Below are 23,440 nucleotides of genomic sequence, written 5' to 3'. Positions count from 1 at the left end.
CAAAACAGTGCCTTTTTGAAGCACAAGTACTAGTTTTGCAAAGCAGAAGCAAAACAAAAAATGTGAGGGATGGGCTGGAGTGACGAAAAGACACAAAGATGAGGCTGGAAAAGTGCTCATGATCCAGATTAGGGTGTGAAAGACCTTTAATTTTATACTTCTATCACTAGAAACCACTGATAATGTTTGAGAGAAACATTATTAGGTTTTTATGTAGTAAGATCTCTCTGAACACGTAGTAAATCCTAGACTGAAGGGAAAAATGACTGTTGGCAGGGAAACAAGTTTGGATCAGGTGAGAGCAGTTAGGTGAAAGCCAGTGGCCTGATCAAGAGTCATTAGTTTTGAGACATGAGAAAATATCAAGTGAAAAAAAAGCTGATTAAGTATAAATTTACTGATTATAAATATAAAAATATATGTTTGTACACTGGAAAACTTCACTGTAAATCTTAGTTCAATCCACTTTTATCCCTAATATATTGTTCTAAATAAGACAGTCATCAGAAATTCAGGAAAACATATTTTCTGAAAAAGACAAAGGCTGTAATAATCTTTTCTCCCCAATTTTGTAACTGTGGTAAAATAAACATAACATAAAATCTACCATCTTAACCATTTTTAAGCATACAGTTCACCGGTATGAAATATATTCATAATGCTGTGCAACAATTACTATCATCCATCTCCATAATTCTCTTCATCTTACAAAACGGAAACCCTATACCCATGAAACAACAACTCCCACCAGTTTCCCCAGCCCCCGGCAACCACCCTCCTACTTGCTGTGTCTATGAGTTTGACCACTCTTTTAAGTACCTCATATAAGTGGAAGCATACAGTATGTAGCACAATGTCTTCAAGGTTCATCCATGTTATCATAGCATGTTAGAATTTCCTTCCCTTTTAAGGCTGAATAATATTCTACTGTATGCATATACCACATTTTGCTCATCCAGTCATCCAACAATGGACATGGGTTGCTTCTACCTTTTGGCTGCTGTGAATAGTGCTGCTATGAACATGAGTATATAACTATCTCTTTGAGGTCCTGCTTTCAATTCTTTTGGGTATATACCCAGAAGTAGAATTGCTGGATCGCATGTAAATTCCATTTTTCATTTTCCGAGGAACAGTCATACTGTTTTCCACAGCAGCTATACCATTTTACATTCTCACCAACAGTGCACAAGTGTTCCAGTTTCTCCACATCCTCACCAACATTTGTTACTGTAATACTCTTTTATTAAAATTATACTCTCTTAAATATGAAATTAATATATTTCCTGACCAGGTGTACTGGCTCACGCCTGTAATTCCAATACTTTGGGAGGCTGAGGTGGGAGGACTGCTTGAACCCAGGAGTTTGAGCTTATAGTCAGCTATGATCACATCCCTGAATTCCAGTCTGGACAACAGGGTGAGACCCTGTCTCATTAAAAAAAAAAAGTCTCTTAAGTAACGCACACAAATGAATATTTGTAGAAAGTCAAAGGTAACATTAATGTCTACTACTGCTTTTACACTAAAAATTAAAAGAAACCTGCAGCATAAATATTCTTTTCAACAATCTAATCTGGGCACATAACATGAGAATTCTTGAAATAGCTTCCCTGTAAATTATTATGCCTAGCTTCCCTGTAAATTATTATGTCATTACTGAAACAATGGAAAGCATAGAAAAGTATTGGAAAGTTGAAGAAAAACTCAAAACCCACTTAACATTTGGCATATTCCCTTTCGTATTTTCTATTTTTGTTTTTCTTTAAAGATCATATTGCACATGGATAATTCGAAAAATGATTAGGAAATATGTACTTAAATAGTCTTTTAAAAAGTCTAAAAGTATACTGTATTATTCCAAATAAGTAATTTCTTAGAAATAAAAATTTCTTTATTCTCTTAATAAGGGTAGATTGTGGTTTCTAATTTTGGTTTAATTGTTAGATATGTAGGTAATTTTATGTTTTGAAAATGTAGACAGCTTATAAACTTGAGGTACATAACAGGTACAGGGTACCTTCTTAAAACAATCAATGGATATTTATGTAGATTTCCTTTCTGCTCAAAAATAAAACACCGAGACCCACTCCCTACTCTCTCCTATCTTCTCCATGCTTCTAACTTCATCTGTATGGTTTTTGTATAAGACAGCCTTTGCTCTACTAATTTAGGTATTAGAGGTTTTTTTTAACTGACGTATTCTTTTTACTTCTTTTTGGATCACTTATCTGATTTTGATACCTTAAAATTAAGATTTATTGATACTTCTTAAAGCTGAGTTGAGGAAAGCAGAGAAGAAAATGCAAAAACATTGTGTTTTTATAGTTTGGAATTTGATATAATGGATCCTGTACCGCAATTTGATGGAATTAGTACAAAACTGAAATAGTTAATCTTAGCAGAATTCTTGATTTCTGAGACATCACACAATTCTGGAAAAGGAAAAGTTAGATAACAAAATATTTTAGATACACTTAAGGACCATTAGTCAACACATACATCTGCTTCTGATACAATACCTGGTGACGTCTCACAGTGCTTTTCAATTTCAGAGTGTGTCCCAATCAAATTATCATCTTCTATTGTATTTAAATAAAACAAAATAATGCAGAAAAAGAAAACATTTTCAAGAAACAAGGAGAATCAGAAACTTAAATCTTAACAGCGTTGAAAATTCATGGCAAAGAAAGAGAACTTTTTAGGTAGATTTTAAAAAATCTTTGTTGTATAAAATTCACATAAAACCTGCCTTGCCTGTATTCTCACTGTCACCTCCTTTTGGTTGTCCTATTGCCAGCACTGGCTCAAACCATAAACAAATATGTACCAATTCAATAGAAATTAGTTTCTATCACAAACAAAAAACCTCCTGAATAATCTAAAGATAATGGGAAAAAAAAAAAAAAAAAAACTAAAGCAAAAAGAAGGTTACCCAGACCACCTGCCTGATTTCTAGTAGGTCCCAATTAGGATTTTTAGGACTAAAACACAGATTCTGTGGGAAAAAATTAAAACCAAACAAAAAATAAAAATGAAGTATTCATTAAACCAAATAAAAGAACAAACTTGCTAGACATATTCAGTTTATATAAAATTAAAAGATGGGAAAAATGCTGTGTTCACAAAGGTAACAAGATGGTGACATCATGTTTAGACATTTAGAAACCAAACCATGTTATATTTCATTCTAGCTTATATTACTTATCCTCTTTTTACAATGGCCACACACAAGTTGCTTTTCTCCTATGTGAGCCTTGACAAATTAACTGGAATTAAATCAGCTTAATGAGGGCTGTGGTTATCAAACTTAGCATGCATCAGAATCACCTGGAATGCCTATTGAACTATTGCTAGTTCCACTTCCAGGGTTTTTGATTTTAAAAGTCTACATTTCTAAGAAGTACCCAGGTGATGCAGATGCTGCAGGTCCAAGGACCACACTTTGACCATTACTGAATTAGTGCTCAGTTAGTGCAAATCAGTGATTTGCATTATCGAGAATAAACCCATCACTACCTAAACCAGCAGCAATAAATACAATTATAATTTTTATGAGAAGCTGTTGCTCCTGCAACACAGCTGCTTTGTCTAACTGGCTTTGTGCTTTATTATCCTAACAATGGGTGGAAAAGGTAGTAAGAATTTGTAGGAAAAAACTGAGAAGTGATGACAAAAAAAACTCTTGAGCAAAGTCTAGATGTGGTAAAATAGTGAATTTGTTTGGTGAGGTTTAGGTTCATATAGCTATGCCTAAGACAGGGATGCTCAATCCCCAGGCCACAGTCTAGTACCCAGCCACACAGAAGGAGGTGAATGTGAATGTCATCTGTATTTACAGTAACCGCCTTCACCCCATCACTCGAATTACAGTCTGAGCTCTGCCTCCGGTCAGATTGGCAGTGGCATTTAATTCTCATAGGAGTGAGAACCCTATTGTGAACTGCACATGTGAGGGATCTAGGTTGCGCGCTCTTAAGAGAATCTAATGCTTGATGATCTGTCATTGTCTCCCATCACTCCAGATGGAACTGACTAGTTGCAAGACAACAAGCTCAGGGGTCCCACTGATTCTACATTATGGTGAGTTATATAATTATTTCATTATATATTATAATGTAATAATAATAGAAATAAAATGCACAATAAATGTAATGCACCTGAATCATCCTGAAACCATCCCCTTGACCCCAGTCCATGGAAAAACTGTCTTCCACAAAACCAGTCCCTGGTGCCAAAGGGTGGGGACCACTTCCCTAAGAGCTATTTTTAAGTCTTGAAATTCTTGTGGAAAAATATAATTCACTGCAAGCACAAACTGTTTTCTTTCATTCAATCATTTTCAAAACACTATTGTTTCCAAAACATAAACTTTCTTAGAAATGCAACAATCAGTTCACAGTGGGAAGAATTGCATTTTGTTTTGCCTTCAACTATTTATACTGATCAGCAATGTATAAATTTGACTCATTCTTAACGGTGCTAACCACAGTTAAAATTCTTCTATCCAGATAACATATACTGTGAAACAGAAAAGCAAAGTGTGGAAAGTTTAATAAATTACAGGTGTGTTTCCAGAAAAACAAAATTTCTAATGTTAAATTCTTCATTAGCCCATTAAAAATATATACATATTTAGCATACATATACTTTGTACACTACATTTCACATGTAATTGATGATAACCCACTTACCTACTGTTGGAGTATTGGCAGCACTTAATGAAGCAGATGATGAGATAGAAGAAGAACTTTCTGCCCGGGCTAATGGTGCAGCAGGAGGTGGGCTGGTGTTGGAAGTTACAGGTGGGCTGAATGGCCTGGGCTTAAAAACAAAAAGTTATTTATCAAAATGCTACACCAATATACCTCTCTTGTTAGAGCAGATTTTTAAGTTATCAGGTAAATTTAACATACCAATCCAAATTTACTGTGTGAGTTTCTTGTAACTTAGTATCAGAGATGCCATATATCAAATCATTTTTAAGAACATACTAAAACCTGAAAAGGTTATTTTGAAATAATGCTGTAAAAAAGGTCTTTGGGCATAAAAATTTTCCTATATTTAAAAAAGTATGTTTAAGACAGATTCTCAGAAGTTAAATTAGTTTAAACAGTATAAATGTTCTTCTTCCCAAACTGCTTCCCAAAAGGGTTGTTCACTTTACCTGACTACAAATATGAGAAAATTATTTCTCTACACCTTTGCCAGAAACAAATAGATGAGTCACAGAAGAAAAAGGGATTAAAAATTTTTTTCTAGCTAACTTGGAAAATAAAAATGAAACCTTCACTTTTACTTTCATGAATGGGTTGATGTAATTTGGGGAGGTTTTAGTATTATCTGAGCTTTCACTAACCCATATTTTCCTCCTTAAATATTGCTTGTCCTTTACACTTTTGGTGTTTACAAATCTGACCACAATTTCCTCAGTAATTCCTTGTAATGCTTCCTCACTGCGAAAACTCACTCCATACAAAGGTTTGAGAGACTCAATTCTGTTGTCTTCCCAATTTTCTAATTAAACATAAAACAAATATAAAAAATATAACTCCAATTCATTTATCTTTTACTTTGGTGAATGGACTTTTTTCCTTCCAAATTCCTAACTGTACCAATAATTCATCAGCAACACTTCCTGAGGTGTTTTGCTTTCTTAAAAAATAGGCATATTTGTCTTCGTTTAAAAAAAAAAAAACTTTTCCTGCTTACAAAAGTATTAGGCAAGTAGATATTTATTTAGTGCCTAATATGTGTCTGACCCTGGATTAGGTACTAGATACAAAGCTGTGAACAAGAAAGGTAACTGTCCTCAGTTATTTGAGGAACATGGAAAAAAAAGGCAAAAACAAAACCCTGCTTGCATTCATACACTAGTCAACTCTTCATTGCATGAATATAAACTTACAGATATTCATTTTAATAAAATCGTCATTTTATTGCAAAAAGTGTTTTATAATTTGTAACCCCCCACCCATTTAACATTTATTTTTTCCAGAGTACAGCTTTTTGATGACTGATTATGATGGACAATAGGTTGAAAACATTCAGCAGGATGCTAAAAATGCAGCTGTGTATATATGCAGACCAAGGTGGTACAGGACATTGGAGTGAACAGATATCGATCAACAGCTAGTCTGAAACTCACAAGCTTGGAAAAAGCCTTGAGATCAACTACTGTGGGACATTTCTCCTATGGCAACATAACCTCAAGGCCAATATAATGTGACTGCCTTTTAAATTTTTTTTTTAGGTAAAGGCAAAAACAGCTCTTTTCTCAAGTGGTTTTCTCTAATTTTAGAATTATGCTATCTACTACAGTGGCCAATAGCACGTGAAATGTGACTAGTCCAAATTGAGATGTGCTATAAGTAGAACACACAAAGCAAATTTTGAAGACAGCATACACACAAAAGGAATGTAAAAATCTCATTTTTATAATTGAATATGTGTTAAAATAATATTTTTATATAGCAGATAAAACATATTACAATGAATTTCACTGTTTTTCTATGTGGCTACTAGAAAATTTTAAATTATATGTTGCTTATATTATATTTCTACTGGACAGCACTGCTTTAAAACAATGTTCCTGAAACATCAGCATGCATCAGAATTGCATGGAGGGCTTGTTAATAATACACAGTTGCTGGGCCCCTCCCCTGAATTTCCGATTTGCCTGGGGTGGAGCCAGAGAAACTATTTCTACCAAATTCCCTGGTGATGCTAATGCTACTGATCTGGTACTGCACTTCGGGTGCCCCTGCTCTGGAACAACGAGTGGTTCTTTCAGTGGGTAGGCAGGATGTGGTTACAGACTCCTTTGAGCATCTGGTGAAAGCTATGAGCTCTCTCCAGAAAAATGCACATACAAGCATGCAAAAAAAAAACAAAAAAGGCACTCCAGTGTACAGCTGGAGAAAATTTAAATCAACATAACCTCTCCGGTGGGCAATACAGAAATAATTATCAAGAGTCTTAAAAATGTACATAGAGTTTAGTTCATAAATTACACTTTAAAATTTTTTTATTAAAAAAATGAATGCTAAGAAACCATTAAGGACAATCATTAAGACATCGTTTATAATAACAGAAACATGGAACTAAATGTTAAATAAATTTCTGAAAACTTTTAGAAATTTAATTCTGACAACAGGGTAGAAGACAGAGCATGCATATATTGAAATACTCTGTAGCCACTTAAAATGGTGCTCCCTGAAGCTCAGAGGGTGGTTTCTAGAAAGCTCTCAAGGATGGGGAGAGGGTGGTGTATGGTGATGGGGGATGATGTGAAGGATTCAACTATGAGTCCCACTTTATTTTAATATAATAATACTTACAATTTAAAGTTATTTGGCAAAAGATTCTATCACTTCAAAGAAGCCTGAAGACTATGAAATAAGAATAATTTATTCAGCTACATGGATAGAACTGGAGGCCATTATCCTGAGTGAAATAACTCAGAAACAGAAAGTCAAATACCTCATGTTCTCATTTATAAGTGTGCTAAACAAAGGTTACACATGGACATATACAGTGGAATAATAGAGGGTGAAGACTACAAAAGGTCAGAGGATGGGAAAAGCGTAGGGATAGAAAAATTACCTGTTGGGTACTGTTGGGTACGATATTCACTACTCAGTTAATGGGTACACCAAAAGCCCACATTCTGCCAGTATGTAATATATGCATGTAAGGAATCTGCACTTGTATCCTCTAATTATATAAATAAAATTATAATCAAAGAATAATTCATGATTATTCTTGAATTATATACTTGCAAGTGGAAAACAAATTAGAAATATGTAAAGTATGACTTTTTATTTAAAAATATGCCTATACCATTAATAACTTTTTGAGCAACTATTTGCATTCAACAATGTTCTGTTTTACACGTATTAACTCATTTAAGTCTCACAACCTAATATCATTACACATATTTTATCCATGAGGCAACTAAACTCTGATTAAATAACTGCTTAATGTTGCTCAGCTAATACGTGGCTAATAAGCTAGTACTTTTAACTGTATTTTACTGCCTCTGGATAAACACTTATGCATTCCAAAAAATGTTAACAGTAGTTATCTTTGGGTGGTGAAATACAGAGGAAATTTATAATTTTCCTTCTTTGCTTTCTCTGTTTTCCAAATTTTACAACATGATCATTTCCTGTTTTTACAATCAGGAAAAAAATCAATTTATTAAAATGTACTTAAAGTTCTAGTCATAACTTGATTTAAAAAAGAGAATGAAGTATTTTAAAATGTAGTAATTTCTATATTACTTAAATATTAATCTTCTCCTTGGCAGCTTGCACCTAGTCTTTCATTTCACTTCCACTAAGTCTGTTCATTTGGAAAAGAAAGATAACACCATTTCAATACCTGGTGCCAAAGCTTTTCAATATATTCACTGAACATTTCATAACTGTGTACCACCCAACAGGCATCATGCAAAGTACTGAGGATACAAGACTGACGAAGGCATAGGCCAGTAAGGATAACACACACACAAAAAGTACATACAAGGTGATACGTGAACTAACAGAAATATAAGCAAAGTTTCTGGGTATAAGGAAGAGAAGTGAAGGAATGATCAAAAAGGGCTTTGCCTAGGTGGTGATATTTAGTTAGGTCTTAAAGAAAGAGGTCAACATAGAAAACTGAGGGGCATCTGAGATAGAGCACAGGAGGAAGACATGGACACTGGAAAAAGACAGTGGCCTCAGAAAGAGCATGATGTATCTGAGGAACACCGAAAAGTTTCAAGTGGCTGGAACCTAGGCTGAAAAGGGGAGAAAGATGGACAGTTAGTATAGGTTGTTGAGGCAGCTTTATAAAGACTCTTGTACATTCAGCTAAAACATTCAACCATACAGACTGAGAAACCCCTGGAAATGTGTATCAAGGGAAAAAAGATTAAACTGGACTCATAAATTTAATTCTGGTTATTAAACTGGCAATTAGTGTAGAAGATGAAGCAGAGCAAACCAGATCAACGGCAAGGAGACTGGTTTGGGAGAGCCTCACTGAATACAGTCTATAGATTTTCTCTATCTGATGACTTTTAAAAACCAATGATTTCCCACCCACGCATGTACTTTTATAGTCAACTGGATGATGTGGACTCCAGTCTCCTTATGTGTAAAATTTTAAATGCCGAGCTAGATGGCTTCCACGATCCTCCTTGCAGTATATACTTTTAAGGTCTAAGAACAAGCCACCAATTACTTCCTTAACATTTGACTTTAAGTAGAATTATATGAAAACTGCTTCTTTATTGTGAGACAATGGATACTGATGTGCATCTTATGATGTGCCAACTTTCTCAGGAAATCTGTTTCCTCCTGGACAATGTCCTGTTTCACAGGTATGATCACTGAGGTAATAAGGAAAAGAAAAGGAAGCATTAGCTGGGAAAATTTTTCTATACTATGAGGATGTGGGTAGAAAACTTCAAGCAATTAACTAAAAGGGCATATAGAAAAATATCATTTGCATCTTAAATCAAAACAGTTATATAATTTTTAAAAAACCTGAGTACATACTATTTCATTAATCCCACTGAGTTTGCCTGAAGTAAGCTTTGGTCTGGAAGCAGGCCTCGGAGGTGGGACAATGGTGCCTACAGAAAGAGGAGTTGTGGGCCTGGCTGGTTGAGGGGAAAAAGAGAATTTGAAGAAAATCATTAGTATGTAGCAATCCTTACATAAAGACATTCTATTATAAAGAAACTGTTGGTAATCAAAGCTCATTTTTCAGGAGGCTCTTTTTTTAGATGTAATCACAGATGTTGAAATACTGGGAATCTATCAAATATGCTTTATTTTGAAGTGACCAGTAATATTCCTGAAAAAAAGTTAACCTTTCAATAACTGACACATATAAATTTTATTCCTGTTTCAATTATCTACACATATAAAAATTAAATCTGATACATTAGCTGATAAGAACAAAACAATTTTAGGCCAAAGGTCATTTGTTTATTGCCAATACATCTATTTTACAGATAGTAATTCCAGACCAAAAGGTTCTGAAGCTGTACCTCCAGAATAATATTGTAAACTCTAAATAAAATACTTACCTTAATTAAAATTATTAAATTTGACTTTTAAGTTGAACCACATTGTAACATTTTGGTGGGTAACATTATTTGAAATAATTAGATATTCTATTAGTTTACAAAAACAAAATTCCCCAAATCACTACAGTTAACTTTGGAAAGTGCTCAAAATAATATCCTAAATTGTTCCTAAGTCCTATATAAATTTAGTGTTGAGTTTTTCATGCCATTTGCTAATTGTACGAGTCAGAAATATCTGTATTCTTAATCTCATCACAATGTAAATTACTGGATAAATGTCAATGTATACATCATCAAAAGTCACAAATGTATTAGCATAATCAAAGCAGGAGTAAAAAAATGGAAGTAAATAGGTTTAAACCCTCTTTAAAGTCATGTTTAATAATCATTAAAAATTAAATGATTTTCAAAGCCCTCTGGTTCATACTAAAATACAGGCTATAATTCAGAGACTGAAAAATATAATGGGTGGGAAGAAATATATTCAGTATGTTTTCAAAGTTTAGAGATGTACAAAATTAAAAATATGTAAGTGGGCCTAAGTATACACATGGGGAAATAAACTGCAAAGCTGAAGGCCTTTAATCATCAATGGAGGAATCAAGGAGGCATGAAAGGAAGGCGCATAGAGGTAGTAGGAAGAGACCTAAAGAAAAAGGTAGTCACACAGGATTGAAAGTTGTACATGCATGTGAGGTAGGGAATCACTTAGAAAGCATATCATAATAAGAGATAAAAGATGCAAGGGCTGTTCAGGTTGCTTAAGGAAAACAAAAAAGCTGGTAAATCAAGCTTAGATTCTGAGGCCACTGTCTTTTTCCAGTCAGTTCCCGTTCTTTCATGCTGCACAAACACTTGAAGCTGTACACTGGAAGAAATGTGCACAAAAATCTGAGGCCCATAACACCTCCCTGTGTATTACATGTCTACTTTAAAGATATGTTCATTATCAATAAAACCAGCACTAGCCTATGTTAAGTTATTTCAAACTTGTGAGAGAGTTTTCACAGCAGAGGCATTTATTACTGATCAAGTGGCCTGTCCAAATGGCATTTAGATCGACTCAAACCAAGCCTGGTAGAAGTAGTAAGTTCAGTTCAAAATTTGCTTTTTGAGAAAAGCTAATAATACTTATTAACACCACTGTTTATAAATGAATCTATATTATATCTGCACAGGTCAATTAGGCACTGCTTCTAGAAGCCTCTGAAGGAGATAACTGCAATTGTTTACATTCTTCAATGTCCTGTGTTTTATTTTTTGCTGGTGGTAGGGTGGAGCTCACTACTACAAATTTCTATTAGAAGCAGTGTTTCAAGAAATATGAATTGACCTTTGAAGTATAAAAAAATTGGCGATAAGGGCTACTCTATATCTGCCCTCAGACATTAACTAAAGTGAATAGACAAAGCATGCTTGCCATACCATTCTTTATCTGAACAAAAGTGGAAACTAATCTAGAATCTAGAAGCAATAATGATGATGTAGAAGAAATAGCAGCAGCACTGTTAGCTGCTTCTGTAGGTACATTTTCAAAACATGTAATATTAGGCAAAGGTCCCTGTGATCCTCAGAAATGCAGCTGTTGGAAGAAATCCCATCCAAAGCATTAGGAAACCTAAAAGTATTTTCAGCTTTACAATGCAATCTCTGGAATGCCTTCTGAGCAGCACTGGAGCTATTAATTGCAACAAGTTCATCAGTAAAGAAAATCCACTGACTTCACGGCCATGAAGCGAAAAGAACTTTATCTGTGCTCTCTAGTGGTGCTGTTACAGCAGAATAAAGTAGAGATTTGGGGGAAAAGTCTGGTGATGGACTTTCTAGACTCAGAATCTCACCGGGTTTCAAGTAAATGTTCAATTATCACACACCCAGGAAAATCAGTGAGAAAGGAAGTGAAGTTCCTACTCTGCTCTGTAAGGTCAGATGAATAAGAACAAAATAAAAAACTAGAAGCAACAGGAAAATTCTAGAACTAAAAGATAAATCCATATAGCCAAAAAGTTATCTTGTTTTAATTATTTGAAACTAGAAAATTTAATAATACACAGAAGAAGAGCATAAGTTCAAACTACATTAACTGAAGAAAAGTATGTACATTAGAAACTTAAAATGCATATGAAAAACTGAAGGTCCAAAATTATATAAAGTCAGAATTATTCCTGTTTTCCCAGAGGAGCAAAGGTAACTATTTACAGTCAGTACAAGATCTAAAAAGATTTGACAAGGTGGCAAAGCGATAATGCTGTGTATGCGTGGTACTCAACAAAGTTCATCATTGTCCTGTGATAAAACTGCCCCAGGAACTACATCAGAATACATCAGTGTTTGAGTTAATATTTAAAAACAGCCCAATATTTTTCAAAAAATAATTTTAAGGTTTTTGTTTTTGTTTTTTTGCGAGCACAAGAGTTCGATTAATTCATGGGCAGAGAAAACAGTCTGACACTTACCAAAGGGGAGGTAAGTGTAAGATATTTGTGTTAAATTTTTAAAAATACATATATTGATGTTTATATATATTCATATCTGACATAAACATGAATGCTTATTTATAGTCTACATGGTATAAGATGCAACTGAAACTACTTTTCAGCCAAGCCCGAATTAACATTTTACAACATGTAACAACACTGGGATGCTTAATTATCAGTTATTAACTGATTGAAATTATTTTTTAGCCTGCTTTAAGATGAGGTCAGTGATGAATTAAGATTCTGGAAGACAAACAGGAGAGTAGGGAATGATCTCACAACCTGGACCTTGCTAAAATGTTAAAATGGGTACCTGGGTAGAGGATGTTAAGATGGGAGAGAAGTGCATTGCAAAGAATGGTGAGACAAAATTTAAGACTTGTTGTAACTAGCGAGTACGAAGAAAACATAAAAATAAGTGAAATAAAAATTGAAGATAAAATGCCTATTTCATAACTTCACTTAGGACCAGTTCTGTAAAACAGGAGAATCCCAATTATGAATTAGTTTGATTAATAATTATATTCTGTTCAAGTGAAGACTTAATAGTAATTACTATATAACAGGATAACTATCTATTTTGAGCATCATTAACATTTTTTTGAAAGGCAAAATTTATAACATTACTTTTCATACTATATAGGAAGATTTAAAAATGCATACTGAAGTGAATTTTAAAACCAGCAAAAAGTTAATAAATATTGTATCATTTCTTAACGGCCAAACATCAATGACCACTAAATGAAAACGAACAATTTTTTACCTGAAGTGATGGTGATATGAGCCATCTTTAGACAAGTAGCAAAAGGAAGAAAGAGTACTTTTATAAAAAGAAAGAGACTATACTAGAGAAAATATCAAGAAACAATGAGCAGAATTTTGAAGAAATTTCTATATAACTAAAACCTCTGTGATACCAATCTGAAAAATTTCACTCATAATGGGATATTAATAAAATTTGAAAATATTGCTGAGAACTCCTTATTCTAAATGCAAAATACCATTCCGACATTTTTACTAAACAAAAGAGAGATTTGGCAACAACATCAGGTTTTCCTGTACAATTACTTTCCTTATATAATATATATATAAGGTTAATTTTATAATACTAAATAGTAACAAATGCTCAATGAAAAAGGCTATAAAGCCACTTCAGATTATGTTCAACTACCTTCTATTGACTGTTTCTTGCTGTTTTACAAGTATTAAGTACAGATTACTTTCCCTTCAAAAGGTCAAATAGCGTTTAGTGTTTAGGATTAAGGTTTCTTATAATCCACTTACAGTTTCTTTTAAAAATATTTTGTGTCTAAACAGTCTAATTTTAAAAACCAATATTTAATTTTTAGTAGTAAGATATTTCAACATGGCTTTTTTGTTGTTGCTGTTAATCTGCTAAAGTGTGATAGACAAAACAATGGCTTTAGAATAAGTAAGAGCCAGGTTTGAAACTTGTCTTCATCATTTACTAGCTATATAAACTCGGAGAAGTTACTTATTATCTCTGAGCTTTGCTTTTTTCATCTATAAAACAGGGACAACAAAAACTACTTCATGCTGCTGTTAATGTGGTGAAATTAAATAGAATGTGTGGCACTCCTAACAAAATTACCTAGCATGAACTAGACAGATTTAAGTTCTTGCCCCATGATTCCAGTGCTTCCTTAACCCCAAATACTGGATGGCAATTCTTAAGTCCCAGAGAAGACAGCAGAAAATCAATTAAAATTTATTTTATTTTCTTGTTTTGAACAAGCAGTGGTTTTATTAAACATACATTTTTGATGCCTGCTGTTTGACTAATGAAAAGAGAAACTTAATACATTCTTGCCAAAACAACTAAAAACCATTTATCAACTTCTTTCATAAACTGCTTGGGAAGTGTTAAAGCCTTTCTAGAAAGCAGTTTGGCAATAAGTATCATGGACATCATCTTGTAACCCATAAGTTTTAAACTGATAAATTATTACAAGCATATTATGAGACATATGCACAAAATTTGTTATTTCTATGAATGTTCGTAATACTAGAAAACTAGATGCAACTTAAACTTCCATCAAGAAAGAACATTGATATGTATTTTGTATTTGAATTATCTATAAACAATAAGAATTATTATTTGGATAATGATATAAAATGCCTAGAAATAAACATGGCAATTTAAAAAAACACTTAGTATTTTACACATGCTTATTGTTAAGTCACAGAGTATATAAGAGAACAAAACCAAAATAAAATCACTTTTATTTGGCAATACAGAGGACAAGTTTTTAGAAATTTTTATCATTAAGTACAACACACAAAAAGTGAATGAGAAAAAGCAACTAAAGTATTCCTTATACTTAAAAAAAAAGTATATATATATACACATATATATATATTTACCTGATGATGATGAAGTTAGTGAAGATGAAGATGAATCAAGAGATGGTCCAAATAGGGGGTCCCAAGCAAGTAAATCACTGGTTCCTTTTCTACCATAATATTTTAAAAGTAAAAATTTTAACAAAAGAATATTTTATTAGTATAAAATTTCTAGTCACTTATTTATATAATAATTCTATAGAAAGAATTCTAACAGCTCAATAAACATAATTAAAAAGTTGGGGCCAGGCACCATGGCTCATGCCTATAATCCCAACAGTTTTGGAGGCTCAGGTGGGAGGATCACTTGAGACTAGGAGTTCAAGATCAAGCCTGGGCAACATACATAGCAAGACCCAGTATCTACAAAAAAAATTTTTTTTTAATTAGCCAGGCATGGTGGTGCATGCCTGTAGTCCTAGCTATCCAGGAGGCTAAGGAAGATCACTTGAACCCATGAGTTCTGGGCTGCAATGAGCTATAATTGCACCACTGTACTCCAGCCTGGGTAACAAAGCAAGACCCTGCCCCTAAAAAAAATAATTTTTTTTAATTTAAAAGTTGGATACTCTACCAGTAGTATATGTGTAGAAATTAATTAACATATTTAACAGCCAATATTTGTTAGAAGCATAACCTAAGATAGCATGTGAAGTTAGCAGAGGAGAATGGGGAAGATTAATTCCCATTCATCATGCCTTGTTAGACTCAGCAACCTTGGGGGCTGTCATAACGGGAATAACAATTTCAGCTTTACATATGAAAAAGAGCAGCACATGCCTAAATGAACTGCCCAAAGACATACAGCTACTTGATTCTAAAACAGGCTCAGGTCTGCTGGTTCACACCCAGCACCCAATCCTGAACAGAAAATTTAAGTGGTATAAAATTGGGTTAAAATTTTATAAGGCCATACTTATTTTCAAAGATGAAGAAAAAGGGTAAAGTGATTTTTTAAGCCCTTAAGTACAGAAAGATGGCTTACATATTTTAATGTATCAAACTGCCATTATTTTAAAAAATTTTAGGAAATCTTACACAAAAAAAAGCCCCTCTATAATGAAAGTGCTGTAATTATCTTAAGAGTACATATCCAGCATCTCAACATGCACCTACATGAAAGCACACTATACCTCGTACAAAAAAGCCTAGCATTGCAACTGTATGATTCCTAAAAACAGTTTTAAAACACTCAACAACTTATCTTTAAAAAATGATATATCCAATAAATACCACCACTGTGCTCAATTAGTATCTCAAAAGTATCAAATAATTGTAAACTACCTATTTAATTAAGCCTACTTTTACTTGTGTTTTACATTAACTCTGGCCAGGCTTGATGGCTCACGCCTGTAATCACAGCACTTTGGGAGGCTCAGGAGTCTGAGTCCAGGAGTTCAAGACCAGCCTGGGAAACACAGCAAGACCCAGTATCTTTTTTGAAAAAAATTAGCTGGGAGGCAGGGGTGGGAGGATCGTTTGAACCTGGGACGTTAAGGCTGCAGTGAGCCATGATCATGCCACTGCACTCCAGCCTGAGAGACAGAATAAGACCCTGTCTCAAAACAGACAAGCAAAAAACCATTAACTCAAAGACAGTATTCTTACTGATGGACACAGAAGTAAAAGGAGACCCATCCAACACTGGCTTTTTTTTTTTTTTTAAGAAGAGCTGGCAACATGCCTTCTGGCCTCTCTCTCCCTTTTCAACTTGAGACACTTCTCTGTTTTGAAGCTTATGAAGTATATTATTTTATAAGGTCACGGTCAAAACTGAAGGAAGAAATAAGAAAATTCCCATGAGACTAACCAGCTGAAATACAGATATGTATGAACTTAGGGTTTCATCATTTATTTAGAAGTAGTGAGGCTACCAAGGCCAACTGTGGTTAAATGGATTTTTTTCTTATTGTAAAAGGACATATTACCAAATGAGAAATACATTTAAACTTCTAAAAACTCCAACAGGGCATTTGACAGCTCAGAAAACAGGATGATTAACAAAACTTTACGGTAATTAAAACTATAGAGCTAATAAAACTCTAGAAAAAAGGACAAAAGGATACTTAAAATGTAAGTGTGTGGAAGAAGAGATGAAAAGGTGGAGCACAAAAGATTTTCAGGGCAGCAAAAATACTCTGTATGATACTATAATGATGAATACATGTCCTCATGCATTTGTCCAACACCAAGAATGAACCCTAAGGTAAACTGTGGACTTTATGTGATTATGATGTGTCAATGCAGGTTCACTGATTGTAACAAATGTACCACTCTGGTGAGAGAATTTGATTGTGAGACAGACTGGGCATATGAAGGGGCAGGGAGCATAAATGGAAATCTCTGTGCTTTCCATTCAATTTTGCCATGAATCAAACACTGCTCTAAAAAATAGTCTATTTTTTAAAAAATTAAACATGGAAACTTACTCATTGGGTGGAGCAGATGGCTTTGATTTTGTTAACTCCTCATCTAATTAAAAAATTAAAATATGAAAACTTCATAATCTGAGAAATAAAATATTTTAATGAAAAAGAGAAACTCTATACACATATCTCAACACTATGACAATTAAAAATTTTGGAATTGACAATGTAAATACAAACAATAATGAAGAAAAAGTAAATTAAGATTTTAACAAGTTTTCTATTTTGTACATTAAAATAACTGAAACTACTAAATCCTGATTTCTTCTAATATCTCTAGTAAGAAATTACTTAAGTCAATTAAACTATGATATTCATTAAAATTGCTGTTTAGAAAAGAGAAAATATGGGTTGCAACTTTAAAAATAAGAAAAATGTTTAAATACATAAATTCTATTTAAGAATTTTAATTGTTGAATCATGAATGCATTTTTCAAGTTCTAAGAATACTATTAGTGATTATTACATTGACAAAAAGTAGTTATTAATTCCTGAGGATGTCATATTTTGAAAAATCAAGAATCTTATAGCAACCTGGAGCAAGTCTCTTTATAAGATAGTTCGTTTTGCTACCTTTTGCATTTGTAACGTGCCTCATTTCGCAAGCAAGTGGTAAACAGGGGAATAGCATCATTAATGCAAAACTCACATTGGTGCATAAGCAATTTTTGCTGCACCTTCATGTTTTCTTTGCATCACCAAGCAATACCTGATGCAAAGTATATCGATATGAGTAACTTCCACAAACTATGGAGGAGCATCACAGTACATGATACCCATTCACTCTACATTCTTCACTTGGCTCAGTTTGGTTGGTTGTTTTGCCTCAGTGTTTACTGTGCTATTCTTCAATATTTCTGCATTTTGCTCTCATCTCCACAACTCAGCACCCTCCATTTATCCTCATTTTCCTCACACCCCCATCATTAAGCTACCATCAACATTTCTTTAAAGATAAAATCCTTACTTTTATTTATTTTGGTATTTATTATTAATTTACTAGGTCTTTTAAACTGTGTTAGAATTTTTATTAAGACTGATGTTAAAGTTTTTGTTAAGTATTCTGTTAGCAAAAGTACATAGCTTTTGAGTGGGCTGCTTCAACTATTTTTCCCACAACTCTTTGTTATTTTTAATGCATGATTCTGCAAAAGGTATTAGCACCCTAGAAAAGTTTTTAGTATAATTAAGTTTTTAGTATAATTAAATTTATAATCGAATTTGTAATTGTGACATAACTTAAAAATAGGGAAAGCTCAATATTACTCATCTTATAAATGAAATGTCTTCTAGTTTATAAGACACAGAATGCCAGTGAAACCCTTTAACACTCTTAATCAGAAGTTATTTTTTGGCTTTGGTGATTTCTGAAAAATGTTGTAGCCATGTATTAAAGTTTAAAGCACGTCTCTTAGCTCTACAGGAAATAATATAGATATGTTGTTTTCTATTTAAAATAATTGTCCTTCTAGCCATTCAGCAGGGTTCATGATGAGAAAAGATCATTTATTTCTACAGCTACATAAGGGTAAAAGATTAACAAGTTACCTTATAAAGTTTAATAGACATAAAATAAGCAATTCAAATGTCAAACTTACTAGACAAATTCCGATTCATCTGTACCTAAAACAGAGATGCAAAATAGGTACCACAAAACAAATTAATTTGATAATGAAATATTTGGTAAAATGTTAATACTAGGAACCGAATTTTACATTGTTTTTTAGTATATCTGCTCAATTGTAAAGTCTATTTACATAAAAGATATAGAGAAAAAACTGTCAGTAGTTTTTGTTTTACAGTAAAAAATAATATATGTAGTTTTAACACCTAATGTTTTTAAAATATTAAAGCAATATCTACAGCAAAACACTAAAACTTGCTAATCTGAAAATTTAACACAAATATTTTGAAAGTCAATCCTCAAAAATTACAATGATTTTAAAAGTCAATGGGCAAAAATATAAAATCTTGTACTTACTGGACTGTGTCTCTAGTAGTACATGGAAGAAAAAGAAAATTAGGTTAGAATTCTGAATACTGTATTTTTCTGTTCTAATAATTAATCATTCCCTATTCAATCGTATCTAAAATACATACACCTTAAAACACATACACTGTCAGCTGGGAAAAAGTTAAGCAAATTAGGCAGCAAAATATATTCAGATACAATCTTTTCTAATCCAATATTAACTATTAAAATTGTTTTATTATTTTCATAGTATGAAATTAATACAAATTCACTGTTTTAAAAACAAACAGAAAAGAGAAGACTACAAAAGAAAAAATTTAAAACTATTCACAATCTCACTATCCATATATTCCTCTAGGCTTTTATTTTACATATTTACACACATATTTTAAATTAGTTATGCTCTGACATAATATACATTTTTAATGCTTTGCAACCTCATACTTTGTATATATTCACCACCTTTTTTGTTTTTTTGAGATGAAGTCTCGCTCTGTCACCCAGGCTAGAGTGCAGTGGTGCAATCTCTACTCACTGCAACCTCCACCTCACGGTTTTCAAGCAATTCTCCTGCCTCAGCCTCCCGAGCAGCTGGGACCACAGGCGCATGCCACCATGCTCAGCTAATTTTTTGTATTTTTTTTAGTAGAGACGGGGTTTCATTGTGTTAGCCAGGATGGTCTCGATCTCCTGACCTTGTGATCTGCCCACTTCAGCCTCCCAAAGTGCTGGGATTACAGGTGTGAGCCACCACGCCTGGCCCTATACTCATCATCTTTTAAGCAACTCTGTACTTCAACATCAATCTTAATGTTAAATAGTAATGGTACAATAAAACCTCATTTCAGAAATATTTTTGGTAGAAAGAAAATAGTTTTCAAACTAAATTCTGAAGTACATGACTGGGAGAAAACCACCTTTTTTCCCAAACAAATACATGTAACTACTTAAAATATGTAATTAGACAATAATATGAAATGGTGAGAACCTTTATTCTTCATTATCAAGAAGAACAGATTTAATGTCAATCAATGATTGATCACATATAGGTATACTTAACTGCCATCCTAAGAAATGCTTTTTTCACATAGTGTAACATTTTTAAATTTAAAATTGACATCAATGAGGAAAAAAATTACTGGGATAATGTTTTATTTCTCCCTCAAATCCTATTAAGTACGGTATTTTAGAATTGAGGAATTAACTATTACCACTACGAACTCTTATCTGTGCCTTTCCTTGTTTGAAAAGTATGGGAAAATAAATGTTACAGTGGCAGACGTTAAAAAAAGGCAAATAGGGCGGCGCACCCAAGATGGCCGAATAGGAACAGCTCCAGCCTCCAGCTCTCAGTGTGAGTGACACAGAAGACGGGTGATTTCTGCATTTTCAACTGAGGTACCGGGTTCATCTCACTGGGGAGTGCCGGACAATTGGTGCTGGTCAGCTGGAGCAGCCCGACCAGTGAGAGTTGAAGCAGGGCGAGGCATCGTCTCACCTGGGAAGTGCAAGGGGGAAGGGAATCCCTTTTCCTAGCCAAGGGAAACTGAGACACACAACACCTGAAAAATCGGGTAACTACCACCCTAATACTGCACTTTACCAAGGGTCTTAGCAAAAGGCACACCAGGAGATGATATCCCACACCTGGCCCAGAGGGTCCCATGCCCACGGAGCCTCCCTCATTGCTAGCACAGCAATCTAACGGCAAGGCGGCAGCGAGGCTGGGGGAGGGGCGCCCGCCATTGCTGAGGCTTAAGTGGGTAAACAAAGCCGCCAGGAAGCTCATATTGGGTGGAGCCCACTGCAGCTCAAGGAGGCCAGTCAGCCTCTGTAGACTCCTCCTCTGGGGACAGGGCATAGCTAAACAAAAAGCAGCAGAAACCTTGGCAGAGGTAAATGCCCCTGTCTGACAGCTTTGAAGAGAGCAGTGGATCTCCCAACAGGGAGGTTGAGATCTGAGAACGGACAGACTGCCTGCTCAAGTGGGTCCCTGACCCCTGAGTAGCCTAACTGGGACACATCCCCCACTAGGTACAGACTGACACCTCACACCTCACATGGTGGGGTACACCCTTGAGACGAAGCTTCCAGAGCAAAAATCAGACAGCAACACTCACTATTCAGCAATATTCTATCTGCTGCAGCCTCTGCTGCTGATACCCAGGCAAACAGGGTCTGGAGTGGACCTCAAGCAAACTCCAACAGACCTGCAGCTGAGGGTTCTGACTGTTAGAAGGAAAACTAACAAACAGAAAGGACACCCACACCAAAACCCCATCAGCATGTCACTATCATCAAAGACCAAAGGCAGATAAAACCACAAAGATGGGGAAAAAGCAGTACAGAAAAGCTGGAAATTCAAAAAATCAGAGCACATCTCCCCCTCCAAAGGAACGTAGCTCATCGCCAGCAACGGAACAAAGCTGGGTGGAGAATGACTTTGATGAGCTGAGAGAAGAAGGCTTTAGTCCATCAAACTTCTCAGACCTAAAGGAGGAACTACTTAACCAGCGCAAAGAAACTAAAAACCGGCCGGGCGCGGTGGCTCAAGCCTGTAATCCCAGCACTTTGGGAGGCCGAGACGGGCGGATCACGAGGTCAGGAGATCGAGACCATCCTGGCTAACAAGGTGAAACCCCGTCTCTACTAAAAAATATAAAAAATTAGCCGGGCGAGGTGGCGGGCGCCTGTAGTCCCAGCTACTCGGGAGGCTGAGGCAGGAGAATGGCATGAGCCCGGGAGGCGGAGCTTGCAGTGAGCTGAGATCCGGCCACAGCACTCTAGCCTGGGCGACAGAGCGAGACTCCGTCTCAAAAAAAAAAAAAAAAAAAAAAAGAAACTAAAAACCTTGAAAAAAGAATGGATGAATGGATAACCAGAATAATCAAGGCAGAGAAGACCTTAAAAGAACTGATAGAGATGAAAACAATAACACGAGAAATACGTGACAAATGCACAAGCTTCAGTAACCAACTCAACTGGAAGAAAGAGTATCAGCAATTGAAGATCAAATGAATGAAATGAAGTGAGAAGTGTGGAGAAAAAAGAGTAAAAAGAAATGAACAAAGCCTCCAAGAAGTATGGGATTATGTGAAAAGACCAAATCTACATCTGATTGGTGTGCGTGAAAGTGATGGGGAAAATGGAACCAAGTTGGAAAACACTCTTCAGGATATCATCCAGGAGAACTTCCTCAACCTAGTAAGGCAGGCCACCATCCAAATTCAGGAAATACAGAGAATGTCACAAAGATACTCCTCGAGAAGAGCAACTCCAAGACACATAATTGTCAGATTCACCAAAGTTGAAATGAAGGAAAAAATGTTAAGGGCAGCCAGAGAGAAAGGTCGGGTTACACACAAAGGGAAGCCCATCAGACTAACAGCAGATCTCTTGGCAAAAACTCTACAAGCCAGAAGAGAGTGGGGGCCAGTATTCAACATTCTTAAAGAAAAGAATTTTAAACCCAGAATTTCATATCCAGCCAAACTAAGTTTCATAAGTGAAGGAGAAATAAAATCCTTTACAGACAAGCAAATGCTGAGAGATTTTGTCACCCCCAGGCCTGCCCTACAAGAGATCCTGAAGGAAGCACTAAACATGGAAAGGAAAAACAGGTACCAGCCATTGCAAAAACATGCCAAAATGTAAAGTCCATCGATGCTAGGAAGAAACTGCATCAACTAACGAGCAAAATAACCAGCTAATATCATAATGACAGGATCAAGTTCACACATCACAATATTAACCTTAAATGTAAATGGACTAAATGGTCCAATTAAAAGACACAGACTGGCAAATTGGATAAAGAGTCAAGACCCATCAGTTTGCTGTATTCAGGAGACCCATCTCACATGCAGAGACACACATAGGCTCAAAATAAAGGGATGCAGGAAGATCTACCAAGCAAATGGAAAACAAAAAAAAGCAGAGGTTGCAATCCTAGTCTCTGATAAAACAGACTTTAAACCATCAAAGATCAAAAGAGACAAAGAAGGCCACTACATAATGGTAAAGGGATCAATTCATCAGGAAGAGCTAACTATCCTAAATATATATGCACCCAATATAGGAGCACCCAGATTCATAAAGCAAGTCCTTAGAGACTTACAAA

The 23,440-nt window shown here is 34.8% G+C and overlaps 1 protein-coding gene across 1 annotated transcript in view; it reads right to left on the bottom strand.

Moving 5' to 3' along the window:
* Positions 1–23,440, bottom strand: part of FCHO2 (FCH and mu domain containing endocytic adaptor 2) — a 136,744-nt gene that overhangs the window by 17,026 nt on the left and 96,278 nt on the right. The window contains exons 14-19 of the mRNA XM_033179844.1: positions 19,333–19,344; positions 18,950–18,974; positions 17,355–17,397; positions 14,947–15,035; positions 9,549–9,652; positions 4,695–4,824 (exon numbers count right to left, since the gene is read on the bottom strand). Of these exons, the coding sequence (XP_033035735.1) occupies positions 4,695–4,824; positions 9,549–9,652; positions 14,947–15,035; positions 17,355–17,397; positions 18,950–18,974; positions 19,333–19,344 (403 nt within the window). The remainder of the gene's footprint in view (positions 1–4,694; positions 4,825–9,548; positions 9,653–14,946; positions 15,036–17,354; positions 17,398–18,949; positions 18,975–19,332; positions 19,345–23,440) is intronic.

This window comes from Trachypithecus francoisi, unplaced genomic scaffold, assembly GCF_009764315.1.
Source record: "Trachypithecus francoisi isolate TF-2019V2 unplaced genomic scaffold, Tfra_2.0 Lachesis_group2, whole genome shotgun sequence".
Classification (NCBI taxonomy): Eukaryota; Metazoa; Chordata; class Mammalia; order Primates; family Cercopithecidae; genus Trachypithecus; species Trachypithecus francoisi.
The sequence above is the reverse complement of the archived record's forward strand: the minus strand, read 5'-3'. Positions and strand labels throughout refer to the sequence as shown.